General features: G+C 46.2%; 1 protein-coding gene across 1 annotated transcript in view; it reads right to left on the bottom strand.

Moving 5' to 3' along the window:
* GPC4 (glypican 4) overlaps positions 1-23180 on the bottom strand; it is a 67942-nt gene that overhangs the window by 18582 nt on the left and 26180 nt on the right. Inside the window, exons 2-3 of the mRNA XM_075763180.1 lie at positions 18116-18274; positions 3506-3897 (exon numbers count right to left, since the gene is read on the bottom strand). Of these exons, the coding sequence (XP_075619295.1) occupies positions 3506-3897; positions 18116-18274 (551 nt within the window). The remainder of the gene's footprint in view (positions 1-3505; positions 3898-18115; positions 18275-23180) is intronic.

Below are 23180 nucleotides of genomic sequence, written 5' to 3'. Positions count from 1 at the left end.
TTTCCCTCCGCTGCTGACCTCCAGCCAGACCTCCCCTCCCAGCCCTTGGGTCAAGCAGGCTCCTCCTGACCCTACAAAACGCAGTCCTTGACTTCGCCGCCGCCTTCTCCCCCCACAACAAGGACCTCCATCCCATACCTGTATTTGACATGCACCCAACGAGCCCCTGGGCACTCTGCCCTCAAAGGCGTCATGACCCTCAACTGGGCTGTGGGTTTAATCGCATGTAACTAATTAAGGAAACACCTCTGCAGCTTGAGAACTGCCCAGTTGTAGGTTCTCACCCTTTTTTGGTCACTCTGGGCTCTCGCTTGTATTTGCTTCTTTTTTCCCACCCCTGGCTGGGGCAGGAAATGTCACTGCTGGCAGCAATTTAACCCGGCTGATTTTAGAGCTAAGTAGCAAGCGAGCAATTAGGGGATGGGCAGATTTCCGTCTCCCGAAGGCGAGGGCAGGAAGGTCAGAGAGAAAGCACCAGACGTCAGCAGGCGATGGAGGGAAGCGCTGGAGGCCCCCAGCCCCTTGCAGCCCACCTCGGATGCAGGACACGTCTCTAGCAGGCAGAAACGGCATCCTGGGTTTTCTTCTCTGATCTGCTGTTCAGGACAGATCTGGAGGATTTTGTACTTCTTGAGTCCAAAGGAGGGAATTTGAGGGGTGAAAACCTGAGCATCAAAATGGTGGGGTTTAGACACAGTTTGAAAAAAGGCTGTGCTTTCCCTCCATTGTGTGTTTGGGCAGCAGCACACAGCTTCTGAGCCACCCTGTGCCAAATTAAAGTTATTTCCCTGCATTCTGGCTCAGAAATCAAGCATACTCGCAGCTTTTCAATATTCTCTCTTCTTCTTCCCGTTTACTCCTAAACTCATGCAAGAACAATACTTTTCTAAATGCATCTCCCTAGTGAAGATGTAAAAATATATAGGATCATTAAAAAGCCATCAAGGCTGTTCTACTGTAAAGCACTCTTTGCTCTCCTGATAGCACCTCGGGAAAGTAAAAAGCAACTGGGTCTTGGAGTAGTTTGTACTTCTCCTCCTGAGGATTTTCAATTACACATTTTTAACTTGCTTGTTACAAAACACTAAGCTAATTTGCATTACTTTTGACATTTTTCATAAAAAAAGAATAGAAGATTTATCCCTCAAGTTAATCCCTAGTATAAGCAGTCATCCCACTACAACTCCTGAGTAAAAATAGTAAGGAAGCAAAGTCAATAGAGTCATTATACAGAGCTCAGCAAAGCCAGGCTAATCTATATGTAATGTGGGAAGCCCCAAAACACAACCGCAAAGCAGCAGGCATAAAAACATCAGCTTTTAAACTCGCGTATAGAATTTCGCATTATGTCTAGCAGAAACGTGATGTTAAATTTCCACTAAATGAGATTAAAACACTACAGAAAACATCGTTATTCCTTCTATGGCTGCAACTAAAGCTTAGGCATTCAGCAGCAGGGACTTTTGCTACCACTTTGGAAAGTCAATCTGTTGCAGGATTTCCAGTGCAGCTTGTGAAACTGAAGTGGAAAGTGCAGTAACTGTGATCGTCCACGGCACGTGAGCTATTTTTGCAGCTGAGTGGGTCTCCGGGTAACCTTCCACACTTGAGCAATTAATTCTAGAGTTGAAGGCAACTCTACACTTGAGGATCTTCAAAAGCAAAAGAGAAATCACGACGCCACCTCGGGTTCATGACTTTGATTCGTAACAGATGCGGGGACCGTAGCCCTCGTGGTCCCGTGTCAAGTCTGGATACATTTTGATGAATTCTGAGCAGATGGAGCATAAACACGATCCCTCATCCATGCACGTTTACTGCCTATCAAGTGATTGCACATTCCCGAAAACCGTACTGGGGCTTAGCGGACAGACCTCCCACCCAAATACTTCAGCTGCACTCTGCAGCAGTGAAAACCCTTTTTCCCTTTCTTTCTGACCACAACATGTACCACAGCGCTACACAACTAGAAACAGGAGTCACCAAATTTGAAACCCCTACCAAGAAGTCAGCAGCCTTGGCCAGTGACCTGATACAGAGACACAACGCTTGGCCTCACCCAGCACCAACCCTCCCTCCCACGTCTCCTTCCCACCCACCAGAGGACAGTGTTCCTGAGACTGGAGGATTTTGTGCTCTTGTAAGAGGGACCTCACATGTTACCTGTGGAGCTCCACAACACCCATCCTCCACCAGCAGCACACAGACACATCTAACGCAAGAGTCATCGCTATTAAATGGGGACTTAAGGTGTCCAAGGACCTAAACCTGCCACCGCTAACTTACAACTTGCTCCTGGAGCCTGGATGTATTAGTATGGCAACTCTTGTCTTTGCTAATATTCTCTGCCCTATCACACACATGCAGGCTTATCGCAGGCTGTTTTTTCTCATTTCTCTTCAACAAAAATTAACATGGAAGTAATTTTTTTTTTCCCCAGAGAGATAGTATTTTAATATTATTCCTGTAAGTCAAAGCAATTTGAATGATTATGTCACTTAACGATGCTGCTTGTGCTGCCTCCAAAATTGCGTTCTGCTTCTAAGAGTACCTGAACAGCTATTCTTTTCTGGTTTACTTCTTTTTTTTCTTTCTTCTTTCCTGTCACTTAAGGTGATTCAAACTACTGCCTGCCCTTTCAGCCTGGTGGTTTTTTTACTCTGTATCCAGGTAGAGAGAAAGTAAACCTCTCTCTGCCCAATTAAATGATTATACTAAATCTTCTATAGCCCACAGGAAATGAACCAAGTTTGTTAAAAGGAAGTCACTAATATTTGCTACCTCACACAATCACTTTAAGGGGATTATTGACTACTCATGTTCCCTATACCACACAGCTTGAACTAAGTCACAGACAAATCTCATATCAAAAAAAAAAAGTCACCTCACCTAAACCATTTCAAAGCAGTGTATAAGAAGAGGGACGTAAACATTTAAGTCACCAACACATCACATCTGTTTGACCCCAAAAAAAGGTGACTTTACCATAGAAGTCTGAGGTCTAACTCATGCTGCATGTGTGGCACCAAGTGCAACTGGCTCCTGGCTTACTGTTATCATAAAAGTACTGTTTGCTCATGCTAACAGCCTCTCCCCGTGCCTGGGAGCAAGGAGCAAATCATCAGCTGCTCCGTAACAGATGCCCACAGCATCCATGACTCGCTGTAACTTGAAGGCAATATTAAGAAGAAAATACAGCCATTACACAAGCAAACATGGTTATTTCCACTGCAGAACGTATTTAATTTCCTGCTTCTTGCTGTTCTCTAGATAGGAGGACAGCATCAACCTGGGGAACATCCCTGCTGCTGGGCTGCAGCACTGGATGGTGGTGTCCCCAGAATGTGACTCTACCACACAACGACACAGTCTACATAGATGGAATTTGGTCCCACCTGTGCTCAAATGCCAGCAACGCCTTTAGCTATCTAGTCAGGACAACAGGGAAAGATGCTACCCATCACGGGTCCGTGGGACATGGGAATAATCACAAGACAGGGCTCACCGCGGACACTTTGCTCACGACGTCCCTCGCGATGGCGAGGCCCTGCGCGAAAGTGCGGGCGGCCACGAACGCACGCGTCACTTGTAGTTTGAGCTTCCGCGGCACATCCCCAAAGGGCTTCAGCTGCTCGGTGTACTTGCTGACGCACTCGAGGTACTCGTCCGTGAAGTGGTACTGGGGGTTGACTAGCCGGAACATGCGCTCCAGCAAGCGTGCCCAGAACTCATTGAGCATCTCCTCCAGGTTGACATTGCCACCCACGTAGTACCGCTTCAGCTCCACGAAGAGATCCTTGAACAGCTCCGAGTTCTGCATGTACAAACGGCCGTATGTCCGCACAAACATGTCATTCAGCGACTTCTCGGCATTTTCAAGAAGTTCTTTGAAGAACTCTAGAAAAGAGGTAGAAAAGATATGGTAAACACGGGCACTGGGTTGTGTGTTCACACACTTCTACAACTGCTGCCATTGCTTAACTGGAAAGTTCAGCACAATGAGACCATCACCCAAATGAAATGGAAAGTTAAAGGACTCCCTAAAAATTTTTAAACAATTTATATATCTCAAAATTTTTGATTATTCTTCATAAACCAACTCCCCCCAACCTCTCTCCAGATCCAAAGACTTACATGAGTGAAATATCTTTTGATGTAAATCTGAATACCACGACAAAAGTCAGCAAAATGAAGAAGAAAAAAAATAATTCAAATTTCTTATGCTATCATTCATTTGCACAAATGGGTGTTTCTTTTCATGTCTTGTCAATTCGTTTTCTGAAATTATCATAAACAAGCCTCAAAAATTAACAAGTTTTAATACATTCTAAAAACAAACCCAAAAATCTACCTGCAGATTCTTTCTCCCATCTTGCTAGTTTGTCAGCTCTCCGGGTAGAGCCTGTCTCTAATTATGTAATTGGTTCTGATTGCAGACAGGGCTTTAGATGTTTGTGGCAGTACAAAAAACCCCACAATTAAGGCAGAATTTGCTCAACATCCAAGGGCTAAATACTTGGCACAAGAACAACACAGAGATTTTTCAGGTGACAGCAGATGGATGGGGGCCCTTGGGTTTCATCACTTTCTAAAAGTGAATCCCCACTTTGGTTCCCCCTCCAAGAGCACCAGACAGCCCGGTACCGGAGAGCGGCCGCTGCCGAAGCGCGGTCACTGCATCTTGGCAGTGCCACATACATCTCTGATGCCGGTAACGAGCTGACCTGATGATGTCTGGCACATCAGATGCATTTGCCAGGTCAGTTTAAAGAACATCCCCCACCAAGCCAGTGCCACCAAAACCTCGGCACATGGGTCTAAGCAAAGACTGCCCTACTGCAAAGCCTTTGCCTTGGAGATTTGGTGTAGATGAGTTAAATTAAAAGAAATAATCAGGAGGGGGTCTACTAAGGCAACTGCACTTGGGACATTTTGGAATAAAACTCCACACTACGTGGCCTTGAGAAGGAGCTAAGGAGAGCAAGGGTAGGTGCCGCTGAGACAAACCATCACAAGCCAGTGGTACTCGCACCAAGCTGCTGCCCATTTGCTCCAACCCCACGGGGGACACCGGCACCCCGGGGCATGGGCGCAGCCGCTCCACCGCCATGCACGGCGCAGGCAAGGAAGCGTATTATTTTATGCATGCCACCAGCAATTGAGGATTCTGACCTCTGCTTTTCTGTGACTCATATTCAATAAATATTTTTTAATAAAACATGCCTCTGTGGTTTTTTTAATCCTCAAAGGAGTAATGTTTAGAGCCAGAAGTTGTTGGGGGGGGTGGTGGAATATTTTGGCCCAGTGTGAATTTAAACCTTGTTAAAACGTATTAAAAGTATGCTGAAGTTCAGATTTTCGTCTTCAAAGTGCTCCAGTACAAACAAAGCCTAACACAGAAAACATTTTCTGGAAAAACTGAAACATTCTTCGAGTTCCTGACGAACAAAGTCATGGGGCTCAGTGCCTGACATGGCTGTATATAATGCAGCCTCTTAGGAGCACAAGAGAAATGATCCAGGGAAGAAGAGATTGATTTCAAACACCCGACACGTCCTCTGTCCAATATCAGCAGGAACCTCCACTTTCGTTCCCATGACTGGCATTTCCTCTCCAGGAAGATTTTTTTCTATGAGTTTATACTATAGAGATTAGCTTGCTGGATATTAATTTCTAATTCACTTAATCATTTTGAAGGCTCACTTCCTTCCTTTGCTCAGACCTTTTAGTAGGACCAAATAAGTTGTTTATTTAAATATTTTTTTGCCAGGCACAAGAGATGGCAGATGCATCAGCAAACTCTTCAAAAAGAATTAGATTTTGAAATTATATTGATGGGAAATCTATTAAATACATCCAACCAGCAGTCTAAAGGAACCTAAAGCAATGTTTTAAGCCAGGAAAGTTATCTCAAGTAATACATCGGTATTACCATAACCAATTCATTCTTCTCTTGCCCCAACTCATTTTATTGGTTACACTCCAAAGTGGGAGTTGAATAAACTGTATCCAGGCTTTATAGCACTTCATCTGTTAGCAATTTTTCATGTGGGCTAGAACCAGGTATGTTCATTAATTATCCTGAAAAAAAAAAAGAATGCAACCTAATTAGCAGTAAATACCTGTGCACCTGCAGACTTCCAGCCAGCAGCTTTTCCTTGCCCAAAAGGAAGGTAAATAAAGGAAATGAAAACTTCCCACCAAAACCAGCCTCTTCTAAAACCCCAACACAACACTGCTGAAGGAGGTACCACGTATGTGCAAAGCTGTTGTTTCTGGCTCGAGCGCCAGCCAGCATTTTCATAGGCAGCAAACATCCGTTCTCAAGTGCCACTTTCCACATAAGAAGGGGAGGAGGACAGAGGAGGCTATGTGTCTGCAGCCCAGGGTCAACTCCCACCCTCCCGCCCCACAAAGCTTCCCCACCACCATGCACCTGTGTCCCCAATCCGCCCCAGATGGGATGCCCTGGTGACTGGCACCAGTGGCTTGGCCCATGGGTGGCCTCGCTGGTACCTCCTGGGGTGGGGATGAGGTTGGGAAGGTTGGGGAGGAGGGATGCCGAGCACAGCACGGAGGGCTAGGGGCCACCCCATGCCAGCAAGCAGGGATGGACCCAGCAGCGGGACGTGCACAGCGACATCTTCCTCCATGCAATGCACAGCGCTCTTAACTTGGTCAGCAGCAGGGATTCAATTTTTATACACATATATATATGCATATACACACACACATTTTACTCTAGCTGTTGGCATACTGTAAGTCTGCATCCTCAGTTTCTGTCTCCCCTTCAAGAAATCAGCTTGGGTGCAGCAAGGAACATTAAGCTTTTTTCTGTGCAAAGCATGAGCATAGATGTCTGCAACAAAAAGAAGAAAGCCCAAAAGTCCTTTTTATGACTTAAATGTTAATCTGACTAGTAACGCCCTGCATCTAATTAGATATTAATTCTCCCCTTCACAGAAACAAGCTGATTAGCAAACACCAGTGTAACCCAGCATTAACCTTGCCACCACTAGAAGAAAAATGGCAGGTTCCTCTCTTACGTCTTGACTGTTTGCTGGGTAAAATAAATGACCACCTTTCATTTGTATTAGAAGTTGACTTGTTCTCAAACAAAGCAAACACACAAAGACCTCGGTTGCTTATTTTACAGCACTGTAAAAGCACGTTTTACAGCTGTGTTGCAAGCAATCTGTACTCATTAAATTATCACTCTGACAGGCTTCCTGTGAAAAGCTGTCAAATGCAAACATTTTTCACAGATGACAAATCATACTTTGCCGGTGCTCTCCGAGACGCTGCTATCCAGAGGGATGGCAGGGTCTCTTTTCCCTCCAGTTATCTGGTTTAAACTCCCAGAACAAGGGCCGGCCCCTCTGTCGACAAACAGGTATAAGCACACACATCGCCTGGAAGGGCTTCACAAACTGACCCGCAAGGAACAGCAGCACGGGGCTTCGTGGTCTCCCTGGTTCTCCTAGCCACGACCAGAGCATGGAGAGATGTCTGGGTTACATGGAGAGGATGGACAACAGACAAGGTGCTGGGCTATCATGGCTCAGCCAGCTCTGGTCCAACCTGATATGGGACCAAGCCCACATTTTACTGCTTCAACTCATCTCAGCTAAGCCCTGCTGATGCAAAGTCATCTTGTCGCTTGGGGTGATGCTCAGGACGACGAGTGCAAGGGCAAGGGTACCAGTGCTGCCATCCACAGAGCGCCGTCGAGCTGCTCGGTGGGACCAGAGCCACAAAACCTTTCCTAATGCCAAGAAGAAAGTTTAAAATTTGTCTGTATTGTAAAATAAATCCTGTGGATGCTACGGACTTTGATGCTCAAAGTAAGATGACATTTCCAATGAAATTAACTTTGAGAGATAGAAAAGGCAGTAATCTGCAGTCAGGCAATCTACAGCTCTGGGCCATGTTTATTCTTTTAACACATATTAATTTCAGGGTAGAATTTCAATGTCCAACACTCAGGGAAAGCCTAGAGATGTCATGAAATAGTAAGACTGAATGTGACGTATCTAGTATTTCTCTGCAATAGGAGACCTGGGGGGGGGAGGGAGAAAAAGAAAAAAGAAATCTCTGGTTTTTAACTAACCCTTCCATAAAAGAGTACAGTAGGAAACATAACCGTAGTTACTTGGCAATTTCCTTTTTTTCAGGTAGTAAGATGTATTAGCTGTTTGCAGCTTGAGGGCAGACCAGCCCTGCCAGTAACCCAGTGCAGGAGAGCACTGTACCTCCCCAAGGTGCTTCTGCATGACATCAGTTCCCACTGCCAGAATAACTCAAAACAATCTTTCTCACAAATTGCAGATACATGAGGTACTTATAGAAACACAATCACTCCACCCACTGCGAGGCATAGGGCAAATCCCACCTCCAGACAATACATCCGCTTCCTTGGATTCTTGTACCCAATATTGGTTTTGATCTCGGATTCATAGGTCTCATCTGAAAATATCCTTTTTTTTAAGTAAGAAGAGATGCAACATTTTCCTCATGGTAACATTTTCAGAAATATTAAGAGTAGGATTTTCATACAAGAGGGCTTTTGATGAGGAGAGCCCGCTGCTGTAGGGCACAGTCCTACCTAAACAAAGGCAGCTCCTGGAAATCAGATGCACGCATCAAAGGAGCACGTTCCCCTTCACCCACAGGCTGGTTTGGCATTTCCCTATGAATGCTGGTGACAAAGGAAGAAGCGGCAAAACCACCTGGCCTGAACTGCCTCCTGCCACCCCTGGCACTGTCTGCCCTTCGGCAGGACCAAAACACCGGTGTCCTCTGCCCCTCCAGCTATGCCCCAGGCAGGGAATCCTCAGGGCTGACCCCAGAGCTGACCACTGCAGGAGTGCAAAGTTCTGCCTTGAATTTCCTGATCTTCAGGAAAGAAATACATTTATTTCAGAGAATAATTTCACACAGAAAAGCACACCGCTCCATGGCACCCTGCTTGCTCCTCTTCCAGCAACTGCAAAGAGTCAAACCATAAGCAACCAGGGCTCAGCACCAAAACCCCCACATTTCATAGAGCAGAGGAAACCTTAACTGTGGTGCAAAAGAGGCAGGGTCTTATCCAAGAGCTCAGCAAGGACGTTGAGCCAACGTGCTCTCTACAGACGCCCATCTGCTGGCCATGTCCAGGTGTGCTGGTGTCCATCCAGCAGGAGACCAGGGCTACCATGCACCTTTCTGCTCCCAACGGCTGCCGGACATACTATATTTCCCATGCACCAGGTTTGCTTAGTTTAGAGCTGTGTTTTCAACCGGCCTTCTTCTGTTTGAGGTTTCCAAATTAACTATGCAAACAGATACCAGGTAGACATGCAATTACTCAACACACCTTAAAAAACAAATAAAACCAGGCTCAAGCACACAGAGGGAACATGCTGGATTTTTATGGGCACAATTAATTAGTTGCAGATAATTTGCCACCCAGCTTTTTGGGTATACTCTTAATATGTTGTGCAGATTATGATTAATTAAGGACCGTCTGCCTTACTGAAACCTTTAATTTGCTTGTCTGTATAGACAATTATGCTTTCTAGTATGTACAGAACACTGCCACAAAGAGATTAATTATATTTTCTCATAAAATGGTTTACTTGTAAACTGTCCACAACAGCAAGATGGATTCCCAGACAAATGCTCTTGCCTGAGCCAGGGCCCCAAAGGCTGTGCCGCGGAGGGGTCGGCGCCGGCTCCATCCCAGCGCCTTCGCAGAGGTGCATCTGTGGATGTACACTCCGCCCTGCAGCTGCTCCTACCATGCAAAGCAAAATTCAATCCAGACAGATAAAAGGAATTTGGAATGAAAAGGAAAAAAAAAAGAAAAAAAAAAAGAAAAAAGAGATGAATGTTACACAGTTCTTTTCACCTCGAAGGTGAAGCCATCCATAGCCATGCTACCTAGGAAAAAGATATGTTTTTTCCTAAACATACCTCATTATTTTTAATATGCCCTTGCTTCTTTATTGCATCTATCACATTTGTAATTTCCACCAGGGAAAACCAAACCATAGCTTAACAACCTTTTTCCAGAAGTGTTGAGAAACCGATGAATACATAGTGTTAACACATTTATTGAATATGAACTCAGGAAGGGCAGGGCAAATCCACAAGCTGTTTCTCTGTCTTGTTTTCAAACATGTGTTAGCACTTACTGACATGGGAAGAAGTCTTCCACAGAGTTTGAAGAAGTGCAGGCTTAAATCATGCCAGTGTCACAGCAACAGCCCCGACATGTGAACCTTGGAGAGCTGAGAGGGACATCAACATCTGCCCAAACTTTGCTTGATTAGTGAAAGGTTTCAAGACGATAACAACAACTGGGCTGCAGCCTCAGAGAAGAAAAAGCAACCACCAAAAAGATTTCTAGAACTTCTTGTTTCTGGAGGGCCCAAGCACATAATCTTCATCTGCACCCCGGGGCTGGCAGGAGCCCAGAAGAGCAGGGAAGGAGCTAACATACAGTGCGAGATCACCACCATCACACTGAGAGCAAGCTCGTTAAAGGAGTACGAAGCAAAAATGGCGGGGGGGGGGGGGGGGGGGGGGGGGGGAACAGTATGGAAATTACCGTCTGTAATTCAAGAAGCAAACAGCAGCACATCACATCCTGCTACACGTAACAGTTGTCCTATGAATTAGGAAAATGGTGACGGCAGAAATGCCCTTGGTCCCCCCCTTGGTCCATCCCTTTCTGCCAAGTCCCACACAGCAGGACAAACCCAGCCTTCACAGCCTCCTCGTCCCTGTTTCCAGGGACTGTCACTGCTCACGTGTCCTGTTCTGGGTCAGCTATAGTGGGTTTCTCCTGCTGCTCCCTCCCCAAGCAGCAGGTCCTTCATTCCCAGCTCTTCCATCATCCTCCTCACGGCCACAACTCAACAGTCATCTTTGCCAACATGCCTCCCATGCTGCTGCTTTTCCATTTGCTTGCTCTTCCCTCCACTGCCCCCCCACCATCTTCATTTTCACCACACCCATTCCTCAATCTCAACTTTCAAACACATCAATTATTTCTCAGCTGCTTTAACCTGCTGACCCAGGTCCATTTGCTACCAACACACCAACTTCCCACCACAAACAGCAAACATCACCTGCAAAATCTGAAAGTGAGTTCCTTCAGGGTTCCCTCCCGCACAGCCCCATTCAGATGAGCTTTCTGGGACGCTCACTAAGGTATTTCACACATCCGTATTTTTCCAAGCTTCCCTTCCTACGACTGCTGTTGAAGAGCTTGAGGAGGACCCGTGCTGAACAGTGGGGATGGCTGTCTTGTTCTGGTTACCTCAGCTCCCCTCATCTCGTTATATCTGCACCGAGAACTCTTCCAGCTAGGGCTGCCTTTCTTATTTGTTCATCCAGCATGCAAACAGTTGGACGTTAAGACATTACAGTACATTTAACACTACATAAAACAGCTCCAGCTCTGCACTGGTGGAATATCACACTCCCAAACCCACCATGCGACCCCAAAACACCAACTCAACAGGGATCCAGGGGAGCAGCTCCCAGAACTACAGAAGCAATCAGAGTCCACACCAGGCTAGGTGGCTCCTTTGTGCAGGAAGGAGGAAGACAGAGTTAATTTAAACAGACAAACAATAGCTCATTGACCGGTTGACAGCAATTAGTAACCAGAGAGCACCAGGCACGTTTCCTGTAGCCAAGTATAGAGCGTGCTGCCCATATCTTCGTTGGGGGGGGGGGGGGGGAAGAAATCATACACCTACGAGCAGTTTAGCTGTGATCTTAACAGCAGAACTGCTTGGACCAAAGACAGCGGAAGACTGTTTGATCCCTTCAAGCCTGTACAGAAAACGGCTTTGCCCATTGCTACAGTCTTTGCTCAGTTACAAAATCTAATCTTTTTTTATTCCCATCTACAGGGCAGGAGCCTCCCCTGCTTTGAGATCTCCTCCTTCTGAGATAACTTGACCTCAGGATCTTTCTGAGCCTCCCAAAACAGAGGTCTGGTCCCCACCACCACCAGACGAGCATCACCCTTCTTAAAGAACAATACTAAAAATCACAGTGGTTTTTCTACCTCCTTAAAAATCTCAGCTGGAGAGGAGCCAGTTAAAAGAAAACAAAGAATAAACAAACTTCCACCACAGACAGTGGAGACAGCAGACAATTTGTTTCATTACTGTTGCAGTGAGTGGGAAAGCACAAACAAAAGCCCACAAGTGGGATTTTCTAAAGGAAGTGTGTTGGTGGTTGCTCCGTCCTGCTTCTCCTAAATCACTCCAGCCCTACCCCGAGCAAGCACAGGTCTGAAACCAAGTCTGAAGGACTGGCTCTCAGCAGAAGGCAACTGCTGCTTTGGCAAAATTTGAGGGATCTTCCCACTGTTTTCTGCCCTGGTTGGTATGAGTTTTGGTGCCATCCCTTCCTGGAGAGGGAAGAACAAGGCTGTGCCTTCATCTAAATGTGAGCGGCAGCAGATAGACAAAACCACTGTATTATTTCTATGTTAACGATGCAGTCGTCATCAGCGCACTCGCTAGAGGACGCGTTGTAATGGTAGAGCTCTCTCCACCACCCAGATTTATTCAGAAGCACAAACATCACGTGGTTCTGGCACAGCAATTATCAAAGGTCCATCAGGTCTCCAGTCTGAGCGCTCCTGGGTGGTACAACACCCAGAGCTGCCTGCTGCAGACACAAACCTGCCAGCAGCCAGGACTAACCCCACGTTCCTGGGTGCTACGGACACGGGGACCCTGGCACACGAGCAGGACAAGGGCCTGAGTCTCTGCTCTTGCAGGCAGTTTCTGATAAAAGAGTTAACGCGAGAGAAAGGTCCCCAAAGGGCAGTTATTTTGGTAAGGCGAAGCGCCCAGATGGTCTGCCAAATTCTAACTATAGGAGCGGTGGGCTGAGCACCTGCAGGGCTCATCTTTCACCGTTTGCCTCTGCACCGCCCGGAGCAGCGGAGATGAGAACACCAAAAGCTTTCCTTGTCCCTCCGGTCTCAGTCCCAGTTATTAATACTACCCAGCCATGTATCCTGCTGTCCCAGCATGCCTAAATCCTACCTGGAGACAGTGGCTGGAAACCAAGGGTTATCTGAATGATGAAATCTAAATTAAGAAATGAGATTACAAGGGGGGGAGGAGGTGTCCAACAGTTTTAGCAGAGTTTGGAAGGAATTTGGACAACGTTCCAGCTGATTAGTTACTTGGACTTAGCCATAAACCAGTTATCAGAAGTAAATCAGTATTCATGCACCCAGGAGTAACACAAAGCTCATGCTAGAAGATCAAGGGCACCTTGGAATGCTTCAAAGATGCATGGCACCTTATAAAGCCACACTTTATAGCTGTGGCTACTCTGCCCAACACAACCACAGAGCCAACGAACAGGGGGTCCCTCTCCAGCCCCTCTGCCCAGTCCCTGCGCATCAGAGAGGTGGCTGCACCACGGTCTCGGGCACCCCTGGCCAGCTCCTGCTGCTTGGGTTCAGTTTCTTTCCACTCATTGTCCCAAAGGGGTTTTGTTTTACACTTCTGCATTTGTTTTATCTTAAATGCTAATGAAAAAGTCAGGGGGAGCAGATCAGAAAGGGGACTCTCGGCATTTAATATCTTCCTAGAAGCTGCTCAGGCTGTACGGTTTTGTACAAATCCTTCTGTTGCTTGGGCACTGGAAAAGCCAAACCTACCGCCAGCCCAGGACAGACAGACCATCGGATTTCATGTTTGTCTCCTGTACGTAACCATTCCTGTATGACAAGGGTTGCAGAAGCTTGCTCATCTTCCCTAAACCCAGAGTGTGCAGAAGAAAGGGACAAGACCTGGCTTAAGTGCAACAGCAAAAGCGCTTGTGAAATTGAAACAAGCAGCCGCTTGCCGGACCCAGCCCTGCAGGGCAGAGGCTCAGCAGCCTCTCCACTCATGGGGGCTTGGGGCTCCGTCTACCCGAATCGCTCTGCAACCAGCCTATACATAAAATGAAATTGTGTGTGTGTGTGTGTGTGTCCCAAAAAAGGCCTGGCACAACAATTACATCTTCTGCGAGATTCAGGAGGTGTCTTTAATAAGAAAAAACTAAGAGCATCTTATCTAGAAAGCAAGAGACTAGCGGAAATGCTGAGGAAGAGTTACGGGCTATGTCCTGTCCCTGCTCCAGTTCCTCAAACAGCTGAGCAATTTCCCCAAAGCACTGCTTGGCTAGCACAGACACCAGCATGGAAAACTTCAGCCCGAAAGGGTAAAAGAGGTGAAAGTTCGAGTTTAATAAATGGGACCGAGCATTAATGTCATCATTAATCCTATTAATGTTATTAATCCCTGGGAGAGGGAAGGGGAGGGCACTAACTGGTGAAGATGAGACAATGCAAAGCAGATTTTAAACACTCCCCCCCACCCTATCTTTTTTTTTTTTTTTTTTTTTTTAAGTCCTGACTGCTATAACCACTTCGGTGGCATGAGATGTCATCACAGTTGCACAGCTTTGGGGCTTTCCCATGGCTGTCATTGTCACGGAGGGAGATGCTTACATGGCCAGAGAATCTCACCCATGAATTTCTCAGTGAAGCCCGTGAACCTGTATGTGAGATCATGTATGCCAGAAAAAACAGCAAGTCTTCACCTTACAAACATCTAGCAGTGGGGAATCTGAAAACTCCCGAAGTATTTTTTGTTTTATTAAAAAAAAGCATTTCCCTTACTGCTGAAAATATATCCCTTACTGCCACATCAGGGTTGGGCTAGTTGTTTAAATTACAACAGGAGAGACCCCTAGGAGCATGCAGAGCTGTACTGTAAGCAAATATTTAGACAGGATATGTAAGATACGGGACTCCAAAGCTCCAGTCTTCTCCCAGTGTCTGCAAACCAAACCCACGCAGGAAGATCTGACGCTGTCACATTACGCATTAGGAGCCGAAATGACTTCTGGTCAGGCCTTTGGGGACAGATAATCAGCAGCTTGTTCCATGCTCCCGATTAAGAGGAGATAATCCATTTCTGTACGGCTTTGGTGTCAGATCAGAGCAATTCTGGCAACGGTTCCAACGGCACACAGTGCTCCCGCAACAGCTGATGCAAACACTCCAAAAGCCACAGGGCATCGCAGCCTCCATCCAAAGGACGTGCCGCCACTTTGACTGTCCTTTTGCAGTGGCAACTGCTGCAAAGGTCAAGCACATAACGGAGGCAGCACGGGTTTGCCTCTCCTCTAGGACCTGAATGTCAAGTCTGAGAGATTAGCAGTCAGAAAACCCGCAACAAAGATTTCCAAAGAGCTGGAGGATGCAGGTTACTCCTTGAGCTGCATCCCGGAGTGGCCTTGCACAGCACAGGGATGTCTCATTCTGCAAGAGGAGCATCTGTCCCACTTGCTGGGACACCAGCTAAGTGAAGTGAATTCAGTCTCTGCAATAACTCCATCCTGCCTGCTCAGTCCCTCGACACTGCTGTAGCACAGAGGATTTCTCATTAAACAGAGGAAGGTGCATGGCTCATTTTGTGTCAGCTTTATTTTCATTTGAATGGATTTAGCTACTAGCAATGCAGGAGCCCTAAAGAGCTGCAAATGCTAAAATCAGAGCCTTGACCCATGCAAAGGAAGAGCTCTGGAAGGGTTGGCATGCTTTTCAAATCTCATCCCTAGAGATCGGGACAAATACGTGGGTCTCTCCTCGAGGCTGGGCACATTCCACCAAAAAAAGTGTGAAGAATTACGTTGGACAAGGAGAACTCAAATGTGCAAGGCAGAACAGACCACAGCCACCCAATGACCACACGCCAGGATCAAAGGAAGGCAACACCACACCACAAGCAGCCGATCACTCTGTAGGAAGCTCTTAAAAACAAACCAACAAAACTACCACAGCAGTCTTGGGCATGGCACTCCACAATTTTTTTAAGAAGAGCCTAGAGAGCTTGAGAACCTCAGAGGGGAGGCTCCTCAACCTGCTCCAGCCACCAGCAACAGCGCTGTTGGAAAGGGGGTGCCTTCAGCCTCTGGGTGACGGGGCTGGAGGGAGAGAGGGAGTCATGATTAAAAGCCTTCCAAGACGTAAATGATGGAGGATGGTAATCAGTTAATCTCTGCTTCCTCCCCAGGTAAGATTAAAAATTCCCTAAATCAGCTTTGTCTGCAGCAAATGAAGATTGAGATCTGATATTAGCAAACGCTCAAAGACAGGGTCATTAGGCTTTGGGACACACTAAGGAGGTTGCTAATTCTCCTTCATTAGTTTCATACAGAGCACAGAAACACCCTTCAGGGACAGGCTGGGCACAATCAATCCAACAACAGGATCACACCATTCCCTTCCAGATTTGCCTGTCAAGGACTCTCAGGGCTACGATCAGGGTGGGACTGGCACAGGGCATGCTGCGAGGGGCTGACGGAAGAACCATGCAGCACAACAAAACAGATCATACAGGGCTCCCTATCAAAGCTCATCCATTTTGAAGCCTTGTGCTTTGACAGGTATCCAGCTCAGCTTAATATCCCCCTGCCATCATGCAGCCCTGCAGCCATCTCTCACCCTACAAACGGGCAGACACACCCAGCGCTACGTCTGCACCACGTCAGGGATGCTAATACAGTGAACCGTGCATGCTCTTTGTTTTCAATGCAGCATTTCAAAAGGCCTCATCGTTCATTTAAGGTGAAGCAGATGCTGTTCCTCTGGTCTCTTTGAAAATGCTTATCTATGGGCTGGATTTCATTAAGTGTCTTGTTCTGCATTTAATAAGCTTGCAAGTCTAGACACTTTGGTTCTCCCTCTATCACCCCTTTGGTGTACCAGCAGGTAGAGACAACAGAGGTTAAGAGGGAAATATTTAGCCAGCAGATTTAGATGCTATCAAGATGATTGCGTAATTCCACTTTGACTCACTGCCATTTCAAAGCTAGGCAATTTTTTGCTCACCTGTGCCAAACCCTTTTGAAAGAAAGGGGCTGCTACCTGCTGCAGTAGTGTAGAGGAACCTCCCTGGCAGGTTCAGGGCACAGACTTTGGGGTATTAGTAGAAGATCCATGTTGAACCAATGACCAAACAAGGGAGGAAAAAGGTCCAGAGAAGCTGTGTGGTGGAATCGCCCTCTACTACCAGATGGTGGTGATGATGTACGAGCAGAACAAAAGCCTCAGCAACCCAGTCCACCTGACTCTTCAGGTATTTCCATGCGCAACTGGGTGTCACCTCATTCTCCCAGACAACAAGGACAACCCAGGCAGGAGCCTGACGCTCTGCACAGGGGCCCAATGACCGGGAGCACCAAGGTGCCTGCAGAGACCTGTGGGAACTGCCATGACCAAGAGCTCGGCAGCAAAACCAAGAGATGCTGCTCGGACCTCAGATGGGTGCTGTGCCTGATGCCTGGGCATCAACTTCAGCTGTTTGCATGAAGCGTTCTTGAAAGAAAGGCACCTGACTGCAAGGTGGGAACGCTAGAAGGGTGCATGCCAGCTGCCTCCGGAGGGAGTTTCTTCCTGCAGCTCCCAGGAGCCAGCCATGCTGTGGCTGATGGATCCCATGATCCACCGCTGCGGATCCGAGGGCAATGCCGAGACCAGTCATTTGCTTATCAGTCAGCAGTTAGCGTCACTCGAGCAATGGGAACTCAGCCGAGACTTTGTTCATTTTGCTTCTGACCCTGCATCACACTTGAACCCTCGGCCTCCACACAAAACCAGCTCTGTATTTATCTGCCGCTCTGCCTAGCCCCAAAGGCTAAGTGAGATGGATACAAATCCTGTTGGTTCACAACACACCGGGAAAGATCAGCATTTTTGTGGATCGGGGCTGCAAGATGTGCACGTTACAATTACACGTGCTGCAGGGATGTACCAACAAAACTAACTGCAATCTTACATTAAGAGCAAAACGGTTTTTCAAAAGACTAATCAGAAAGAAAGATCTCTCTCTTTGGGAAGCAAGCAGCCATAATCAGCAAATATTGCTCTCTCACGGGATTGCAAAACAAGGCATGCTCTGCCCTCTGAGCCATGAGTCATGAACTTCCCCAGCAAAGGGGCAGGCAGAGCAGAACAACTGCATAGAAAACAACAGGACAGGAATTTTTTACATTTTATCCCAAGGAAGGGCAAGTTCAAGGTCTCTGCACTTACCATCAAACTTCTTGTATCGGGAACTAAACATGGTTTGTAAGTGATTGCTAAGCTCTACGACGGCGTTTCTGAAGTCGTGTTTACTCTGCTGACTGTACTTCTCCTCCATTTCTTGAGAGCAGCATGTGTAGTCTTGCGAGCAGACTTTCAAGTGGTCACCTGAAAAGAAGAGAAGAAAATATCCCAAGTTAAAAGGATTCTCTGTGCAAGGGCAAAGAGGTCGGTTTGCAAGGCAGGGGGGTGTGAGGACCCACAGCATCATCTCTTCCCAAGGAGACCTTCCCTCACTGCGAGCATGGGACCAGGGGCTGGCATAACAAAACCAGATTCCGTAGAAGAACTTTACAACAACACATGTAAATACCACACCTTGTCTTTCTGCAAGAATATTAAAAAGCATCCTCTTATTTATTCAGTTACTAAATGGAATAAACAGACAGTCACCTTGCACAGTATAATTTGAAGAACCTGCAAATTGACCTGTATATACTATGCTATCTTCCATGAAGTTTTTGCTCAGTATTTTAATTACTTCCAATTCATTCAGTTAATACACAACACAGTATCAATGGCAACGGTCCTTTTTGCACAAGATAAATTCTTTTTCCTTCACCCTCCCACCTCCAGTTATCACAGGAGAAGTAATCTCTCTCAGAAAAAACTGTTATCACTGATAGTAAAATACACTGGATTTATCAACAGCTCATAAAAAGGCTTTGTATTTCCCAGCTCCTAATTTTACAGTTTTCTGTCATCATCCCAGGTGAAATTGGGTGTTTGTTTTTGGAGAATTCAAACAGATTTTCTTCCTTCACCATTAAAGATAGGTGTCTCCTAAAAGTCATCTGGCTCAAGTTGGCTTGTGCAGAGGAATCATAACATGCTTCAGTATCTACCAGAGCTGAATTTCAAAAGTTCACAGACAATCTGGGCATAGGATCTGGCCCCATATAATTTGCTTTTAGAGCACCTCATTGCAGTGCAGGATGAGGCCGTCCTCTTCTAGCACCACCAGGAAAACGCTGCTGTCAAGTTTTGTGGGCCAAGGCAAACTCTTTGCGTAGCAATCCTCAGCTCCAGCTTCTCTGACAGGTCCCACACCCGCAGCACCATCACAGGCAGGTGGGCTGATGCTAAAGTGGTTCAAACTTGGGGAAACTGTGCAAATCGTTGTCAACGCTGAACATACAATCAAAACAAGCAGTTAGGATGAGAAACTCATCCTTCCAAGTCAGATGGTATTTTAAAAGACACAGCCTACATGTAAGCTGCTCTTCTCTCCCATTTCACACCCCACTGCCAAACCTTATCCTCCATCCTGAGGAAGCAGATGGAGAAGCAAAGGCCCTTCCCTACCTGCTCACACCCTGGAAGCCACCAACAACCTCCAACCACCACCGAGGTTCAGAGACTCACTGCCAGAGCTGCAAAGGACTTGTCAGCTCCCTGCACAGAAAATAACCTCTTCACAACAGGCTGTGAACTATGCACTTACTGAAGAGCAATCCTACCTGCCAAGAGCATCAAGAATGGATTCAGAGAAACAAAAGCAGGTTCATGCACGGTGCAAAACAAAGCCTGCCCGTGACTAACACAAGCAGTTGCTTCTCTGCCTGCCTTGTGCAAGATCTAATAATGATGTCATTCACCCAGCTATTGAACATTTGCACCAGCTTGCATGACTTTCTAGCCCAGAAATGTTAGAGTCTCTCCTTTCAGACTTAGGGACCGTTTTAAAATAAGATACATATAAAATCCCTAAGAAACGCTCCTCCTAAATCTATTTTCCTTTTGCGCTACAGGGTTTGTTTGTTTTCCCTGGCATTACAGAGAGTCCTTGACCAACAGATAATTCTGCCACAGTTAATTTATTGCACAAGACCGTCCACTGCTCTTGAATTATGGAAAGCTCAAAGTCTGTTACAGGAAGTAGCACTACTGAGGCACAGCCTTCAGAAAACACAGAAAAATCTCACTATCTCCTTACAGATTAATTTTTCTTTCAGGGACACTATTTCTTTCCATCTCAGAGGAGCACTTCCAGCAGCAAATATACGGCATTAAGGGGTGCAGCACCAAGGGATGCAGCTCCATTTAGCTTGATGAATCATTTAAGAGAGAGGAAGACGCACACCCAGGACTTTTGGATCCTACCCACCAATCCATCCCAGAACACACATGTGCACTCTTTATGAGCCTGCCTTACTAGCGAGCATTAAAAAAAAAAAAGTGCCCAAGTGCCACGCTTTATTTCACTTTAAATCTCTTTGCTCAGGTTCCAGTGCAGGACACCAAGGCTCTTTGACACAATGGGAAACAAACAGCAGCAAAGTGATAGTTACAGCTAGAGCAATGGGTAATTTCACAGTGTCAAAATAATTTCAAAAGTCTTGAAACAAGTTTTAGTTTCCTAAATTTCTTGTGAAGGGGGAATATGTTGGAAATATTTTACCTGAAATGCACTTCATGGTTTCAGTACCATTTCCATGATGCGGGCCTGCCTTTGGTGTTACAACTTACATACTTCCCATTCTTCCGCGTTGGAGGGGTAAGCCTCTACCCTACTGGGCAAATTCAAGCCTGCAGATAGTGGGCTTTCTTTTCCTAGCAACACTTTGCAGACACTTCTGACGTTGCCCACAGACACCCCAGGATCCCTAAAGTAGTGATTTTAACAACTACTGCAATTAATTTATGACAAATAAAAGCCCAATGTGTTGTACAAACACAAGTAACAGTTTTATATCTATTTATACTATTAAACTAAAGTCACCATCCCACCTAACATTACAAAGCACAATGATTTTTCTCTGAGCTGCCTCACCCCAGATTTGCATGGTGCCTCCCTGGCACACATGTGCAAAGCCAAGTGAGGAGAAGACCACTGATAGTAAATCAAGCTTGCACGGATCCTATCTGGTTGATCATTAAGACATTATGCTCCAAAATGCAACTCAGACATTCAAAAATGAATGACCAAGCAATCTAATTATGGAAGATATTTCTCAGTCATGTCAGCACTATGTGGTCTTGGCTCGTGATCAAGAATTAGCTCTGTCTGGAGCTTCAGAGCTTCGGCTACTCAGTGCTAATCATAGGAGGATGGACTGTGTTGTTACCAAGTATTAAAAACCAGAAAGTTTAGGGCTGTGGGCTGCTTTTCTTGCAGTTTTCTTATGCCACAGTGGGAGATACCAATGGGAAGTCACTGGAAGACACTGGAGCCCCCATTTTCCCACAGGGAGAGTTGTCCTTAGCACCTCCACACCCCTGAGATTATATCCTCGCTTGAGCAAAGCAACTCACAGAGTTTGCAAGAAATCTTATGTCTAGCATTCATTTTAAATCAGCTAGCTGAGCTGACCCATTCAGCATCCACCTGCAGGACTCATCCCATGCCTGAGTTTGCAGGGAGAGCAACACAACGTCCCAGCATCGCATTGCCTGTCTGGGTGATGGACCCATGGCACGTCCCTTCGGCAAGTGGCTGTGGTGTTGGGAACCTCTTACGCCTCCACAGACAGACCCTGAAGCACGGTGTCATCAGACAACAGCTTCAACACCCAACAGGTCTACGAAGCCTGGAAAGCAGCCGCTGCCAGCAGTCCACGTGACCACGGACCGGTTACGCACACGAAAAACACAGACCTAGAGCCAAGACCAAAGACAATGCTCTTCACTTTTCCAACTGGCAGTGAACTCCTGAAAAATATGAGTATTTAGGCCCACTTAAACAGAGATCTAATGTTTATGTATATTATGTAAAGAACTCTCATGGTGTGCACTCACTGTCAAGGACACATTTGGCAATAATTATTTCACAAAGTTAAAACTCATCAAACAATGCCCATACAAGGCAACTCTTCATCTACTGTTGAGTGTTAAAGACTCGGCAGCTTTTGTAATTTATCACCATGTGAGCGCAGCAAAAATATAACTCTGCCACAGCTTCCTTTCAAGTTAGGCTTTTTATTCAATTGTTTGGCAGGGTGCGCGATCATCACGTCGGGGGCTGCATGGCAAAAAGAGCTTAAGTAGCAGAGAACGACTCCAAATATCTACTGCATATGCATACCATCGCCGCAACTTGTCATGGATTTGCAGGAGATCTTTCCCATCGCCTGTTGCAGCAAGACTTTTTCTCTGTTTTACATTACATGTGAATACAGAGAGACAGCGATGGACCAAAATTACAAAAGAAGCTTGCTCCTCAGCTAGTTAATGGCACACCTCTGGGAACGGAGGTGGTGGTTTAAAGATAGAAATGCAATGGTACACGATGTTACTGTCTGCACATTCAAGGAAATGTGCTCAGAAAGGTAATCTTGCAAACTTATGATTTAAGCCATTACAGAAATGCCACATTTATCAGACTCCAGGCACATGGAGTTTCTTCCAAATCAAATAACTATTTTGCAATGTGTCGGAAAACAAGTTTTCATCGAATGAGTAAGTGTGCAGTGCAAACTCAGGGGCTCCGTGATCTTGAAAAGCAGTTCCCTTTGCCGAACATTTTTCCAAGACCTTTTCAAAATGTTGTTTCTGGATGTCTAACATGCCTTCCCAGCCTGCTTCTCCTCACCTTGACCAAGTTCACACTTAAAGTATACCTAGTTGCGAAACTAGCTAAACTTTCAGGAGTGGTTCACTGGGAGGCAGAGGGTGGCATTTCTTTAAAACACTCCTGTACACAGTCTAGCCCTTCATTGCAGCTCAGTAAACAAGCCAAAAGCAGTTTATGGTCTGAGACGTTACTCTTGGACTTTGCTCCCACGTAAGAAAACAGGCTGGGGTAAGCTGGGCTGGTGGAGGAACAGGAGGCAAACGCTGCTGGTGGACCGGCGAGCGAGGCCATCATTTCAGCCTCGCGCTCTGCCTCTTCCCTCTAGCGCACATCGGCTTGTGTCATCTTTAAGAGAGTTTTATGACTTCCTCTGAACCAACTACCAAAGGAATCCTGGACTGTAATGCCAGGCTCTAATCCGATTTCACACTAGACTTACCTTCTAATTATCACAGAATATTAGGCTTCCACCCATCATATATAATTGACACGCTACCGAGG

Source organism: Balearica regulorum, chromosome 11, assembly GCF_011004875.1.
Source record: "Balearica regulorum gibbericeps isolate bBalReg1 chromosome 11, bBalReg1.pri, whole genome shotgun sequence".
Lineage (NCBI taxonomy): Eukaryota > Metazoa > Chordata > Aves > Gruiformes > Gruidae > Balearica > Balearica regulorum.
The sequence above is the reverse complement of the archived record's forward strand: the minus strand, read 5'-3'. Positions and strand labels throughout refer to the sequence as shown.